A 5592-nucleotide genomic window follows, 5' to 3' on the forward strand; every position below is an offset into this window, starting at 1 on the left:
TTTGCTGGGTCGCCTGCACACACACACACACACACACACACACACACATACACAGACACAGACACACACACACACATACACAGCGTGCTAGAGAGTACGACATTCTAGTTCATATTTATTGTTGGTCCTGGTCAGATTTGATTTATTAAATGATTTTAGATTATGTGTAAGTGTGTCTTACTATTGTCTCTTCAAATTCATATGATTAATGAAACTGAAGATAATCAAAGTGAATCTGTATTAATGAACTACTCAGCAGACTGCAGACATTCATGTTTTTATTCTCAAGAAACGTTCAGGAATCATTACAGAACAGCAGCACACTGATGATGATGATGGTGGTGGTGGTGAAGAACATTCACGTTTCAGGGAACAACTCAAAAATCAGGATTTCCATAGAAATCACATGAATGAAATAAAGACTAATTTGGAGCTGTTTAGTGAAACTTGAATGTAACCTGAGCAGGTACCAGAGTTCACTGTGAGGGAGCCGACCTGATCAATACTGACACCGATTGATTAATGGAACACATTTCTGTCATTAGCACGAACACAAGAGGAAGGTTTGATTTTGGAATTTAGGGTAAAATAAAACTTTGGGTGGTTTTATATCTGAGGACGTTACAGCAGACTTCCAGTGTAGTTGCTGATTGCAAAGTCTTCGCGCCACCCTCCCCTTCCTACGGTGAACGCAGCAGCACGTTCTCTCCCCCAACCCGTCTGTGGCGCTGTGGGTATTCTCAGGTAGGCTCAGTACTGCCAATGAGAATCAATCTTTAGCTAGTTTCAGCTTTAATGAAATCGTTTCTGTGACGCCCAAACCAACGAAAAGAGAGTGACGGAAAACTCCAACAGCTGATTGTGTTTCTACAAACAGCAGCAGGTTGCAGTTTAGTTTACTATTTAATATATGAAGCTTAATCTCTTGAATGTGGACAGATTTCTGCTGATAGTCTCATGTTGTTGTTGCTGACTGACAGACACTGGCAGCAAGAACCAGGAAGAGAAAAGAAAAATCAAATGTTATAGAAACATATTCAACATGTTTGTTAAGAAGAAAACTCCACAAGAAATCAAATCTGCCATTTTATTCTAAATGTCTCATATTCAGGCCAGTACTGCATTTAGATTCAAGCATCATGCGAACGTCTGACTACAGGCTCCTCAGAATGTGATTGGACAGTGTGCGGTGTAGGCGGAGCTATGAGCACAGCGGGCAGGTACACGGACACACAAAGAACAACAGCGTCATATGAGCACAGAACAAATCTGTACAAGGTCATTAAAGGTCATTAAAGGTCACTAAAGGTCTGAAGAAACACTGCTGGAAGATAAATAAAAACAGACTGTAACAACCAGTTACAGTTTTCATCAGTTTTTCATCGGGCCTGTCACAATACTGATCCACTTATTGTTCCATATACATACAATGTAAAGCTGTCACTGTATGGACTCACTGTTTCATGATGTTTTGTTAATGTTTATTTAAGTGCAGTATATCTATTTTATGTACTGTGTGGTTTTAATTATGTTTTATCTACTAAAGACATTTTTGTATTCAACGCTAACTCAAGCTTTTAATAACTTTTCATTACACAGGCCTTTGGATTGCAGAGACCAAATATGAAGTTAATCTGATGAATTCTAGGAGGAGATCATTAAAGTGCAACACCTGAAAATGACAATTACCATAATTGTGGCGAGGGCTGCTCTTTAGGGGGCGAGCCCCACCTGTTAATGTTCGCCACCAGTGTGTGTCTCAGCTTCGGTGCTTGTTTAGGCTGCCAGAAATACGTTTCGTCTGTCGGAAGAAAAATTGGGTTGGTCGGGCCTTGAATTTTCTTAAAAATTAGAAGTGAACTGTTGTACTTGTCTTATAGTTAAATCAGTGGCAATCTGTAATATCTGTGATCCAACAGCGGCAGTTATTGTGACAGGACTAGTTACAATAATGAATCAACAGCAGGAGACAAGGAATGTGAGCTCCACCTCAAACAAAACACCAACAATGAAATAAATTCACTGTTTCACAACGAATCTTTTCCTACGGTCATAAACACTGAACCTTCACACTGTGGTCAGATCTTGTTGTTCAACTCAAGTTCTAAAGCTTGTAACGTGGTCCAATGATTCAAATGCAGACTTCTACTCTACTTTCAAACATCCACTCAGATTAAAGTGCGCAAAATGTTCACAAAACAAAAATAAAGTCCGGTAACGTTGCTCCATAACACACGACCAGCTCAGTGTCCGAAACGTTCAGTGCGAAGGCATTCATACAGGGATGGGGGTGTAAACACGACGACCAGCTCCAGAAAGCTCACTGACATCTGACCTCTGACCGGTCACAGAGAAAATCATAGTCAGAAAGTAAAGCACCGTTCGCTCGTTGACCCGAGGAGGACGTAATCAGAGCGGAGAGGAATCAAACCTGTGACCTTTCAGTCCGTCTCTCTGACCTCGGATCTGTTTGTGGTCCTGTAACATCACCGCAGTAATGCAGGAAGGCTGCAACCTACTATTAGTACTGTTTTACTTAATTAGTCAAAAATGATGACAAATACCCAAATAATAATAATAATAATAATAATAATAATAATAATAAAGAACACTGTACCAGTTTCTAGTTGAGCCTCCCCGTAAGCCCCGCCCCCTCTGCTCTGCGCTCCAATAACATAAATCAGAGATAAGAGCTGATCAGTTTTCTCGTTTGGTTCCATTGATTAAGTCACCATGATACCCTGATGAAGACACATCGGTTTACCAACGAGCTCATAATTATAATTATAATCACAGTGTCTCGGATTTCTTTTAGTCGGCCAACCAATGACCATGGACTTCATCATCATCGTCACTGTTTTTCATTTGCACTCGACTACTGAAGAGTCTTCCGCTGCAGTATGAGCGACACTCTGGTTCTTGGCGCAGTGCAGCGCAGAGAAGCAGATTACTGTTTGGACGCCTCACCTTGTTGGGCATTTGTCATTATTTCTGATATCTGAATGTCAGAATGAATCAATAAAAGGAACAGCAGTTGGCTCCAGCCTCAGCGTGAAGTGAAGCAGCAGGACGTTTGTGACGAACTGAAGGCACAGCTGACTGAACTCTGACTGCTGCTCGTCCTTTAAAAACACGTCAAACTGCAGAAAGAAAAGTCAAATAAATAATAGAAGGGTAAAAGGAAGAGAGGGACGTCCTGTTCGGTTTATTCTAACTCGTTGGTGTTTGTTCATGTCGCTCCAGGACACTTCCTGTCCGTTAAGACAATTTGGTTTGGAACAGATGGACCCGTTTACAGAGAGAACGTCGTCACACTTCTCTCACAGAAACTTCAAACTAAAACCACAATCCTGTTGGTTGTCTCGTCCTCGCAGCGTCGGAGTGATGGACGCTGCAGGTTTGTACTCTCACTGTTGGAAGGTCTGTCTCAGATTGTCCCTCCAGCTCAGACGGACAGCGGTGAGATTTGGCAGCTGGTAGATTTTGGTTCTGAGAGGAGGCGGGAGGACTTTAGGTCACCAGTAGAAAGAGCGGGACAGGAAGTTGGTGGCAGCACCCAGCCAGCTGGTCCCCTCCTGGCCGGATCCCACCCGGGTCACCGCCTTGTCGGGCTCCTGAGATGGACTCTCATCTTCCGGCAGGTAGTCCGGCAGATCCACGTTGTGCTCCACATCAGCTGAACCGTCCTCCGCCAACGGGATCAAAACCTGGAGAGGACAACTTTTGTTGGCGTTGCAAATAATAATAATAATGTTAAAGGGTCATTTGGGGGGTTTTCCCATGTTTTTGTGTCAAAGTGACTGATGGTGACAAGTTTTGAAAGCCTGCAGCCTTTAAACGATTCTTGTGGGCGATTGTGCACCGCCAAAGTACGTCCAATAAAAGTGTTTGTTTATGCCACAGAGCCGCTCAGATTGTTGTAAGTTTCTGTTGATCTACTGTGTGTCCAACCAAGACTCGTTCGAGGTAAAGTGCTCCAAATGGTAGTCCCTATTACTCACTTTGACACAAACACAGGGGAAAATAAGGATGAAAAATATGAAAGTTTCCCTTTAAATTCATATGTAAAAAGGTAATTTCAGAACTATTGCTTATGGAGTCCCACAGGGTAGCGCTTCGGGTCCTCCTTAGATTTCATTGATTAATAATGATCTGACTGTCTTTTACTAGTGTCTCATGTCCTCAGTATGTGTCTGTCTGATACCATTATATTGCCAATATGTTTTATCATCATCCTATGTATATTAATCCTGATTCAACCACGTAAAAGTCTTTGTACCTTTGTTTTGCTGTATAAATAAAGTTTAATATTATTATTATTACTGTAGGTTTGAAGCTGTCCTTCTCAAAGGAAACTCAATCAGTTCCCAGTTAAAGTTGGAAAATCTGTCACCACAAATGAAAACAGTTGTCTGGTTGTGAACTGGACATCATGACCTGAAGGCTTTAAAAGCTGCTTCCAAGATAAACCAAATGATAAATGTTCAGCTATGAAAGCTGCATTCTCAGGAGGATCAGTTCTTGGGTCAGGGTCACTCTGACCCTGCTTAAACCAGGATTATTTCAGCTTGTTAAACAATGATCCCAAAGGCTCACAACAAATACATGAATACATGCTGAATCGAACCATGTCAGGAAACACAACAACTTTATGTGTAACATCATAATCCGTACATAAATATGTAAGAACTGGTTAATAACAGCCTGTCTGTAACAAGTGTTCACATACTGGTTATAGATGATAGGCAGAGGGGATGAAGGTAAACTTTATATAGAAGGTGTAAGCTCACAGCTGGTTCATAAACCTTCAGTCACTTTATCCTTCATCAGTTAACAGAGTCCTGATTTAAATGAACAACCTCTCTGCTCTGTAAATAGCTGCTGAAACTGACCTCTTCTCCGTTTTCTGCTTTCACCACCTGCTGAGCCTTCATCACCTGAGTGGCTGCGATCGCCGACGCCAGAGCCTGAAAAAGGGAAATAATTATTGTACTGGAAATAAAGCCTTAACATACCATCACTAATGAGTGTACAACAACTCCACTTTATAACTTTATTCCCTGACTCTGATGTCCTCCAGCTGCTCAGCTTCAACTTCCTGATATAGCCTTAGCTTCTTGCTGTTAGCACTTAGCTACTAGCTGTTAGCTGGTTAGCAGTGCTGCTAGCTTATCTGTCCTATTAGGACTCTGGTCAGACTGTGAGCTCAGAGCACCGGGGCAGTGTCCGGAGCTTTGGACCGCCGGGAGCGCCGCTGCCTCGAGCTCCCAGTCTGTTAGCAGCAGTTAGCGGTTAGCCATCAGTAAACTCTGCACATCTGTAACAGGTGAAGCTGAAGACATCAGAGAACAGAGAATCTGTAACTTTATCAGGGCTCCTGTCAGTGGGGGGGTCCAAGGAAGGAACAGAACCAGAACAGGGTCATGGTGGGCCGAGCGCTCCATTGCATGCAGGTGCGAGTAAGGCGTGGCCCGTGTGGTCCGAGTTCCAACAGACGAGCTACTGCTACGCTCAAACTGAAAGCGTTAATGCTGTTTGCCTGCTTGAATAGGAAATCGGCTGGCGGTGGGGCTCAGAACGTTTTCAAGTTTT

At 42.8% G+C, this 5592-nt stretch overlaps 1 protein-coding gene across 1 annotated transcript; it reads right to left on the reverse strand.

Moving 5' to 3' along the window:
• Positions 1-261: 261 nt before the first annotated feature.
• On the reverse strand, positions 262-4967 carry LOC118335168 (armadillo repeat-containing protein 1-like; the record flags this gene model as incomplete). The annotated part of the gene is given in 2 exon segments (XM_035671377.1): positions 262-3707; positions 4893-4967. Coding segments are annotated over 2 exon segments (267 nt in total), but the record flags the coding sequence as incomplete, so codon positions are not given.
• Between the last annotated feature and the right edge of the window lie 625 nt (positions 4968-5592).

This window comes from Morone saxatilis, unplaced genomic scaffold, assembly GCF_004916995.1.
Source record: "Morone saxatilis isolate NCDOM2014 unplaced genomic scaffold, NCSU_SB_2.0 Contig23, whole genome shotgun sequence".
NCBI classification, from domain to species: Eukaryota; Metazoa; Chordata; class Actinopteri; family Moronidae; genus Morone; species Morone saxatilis.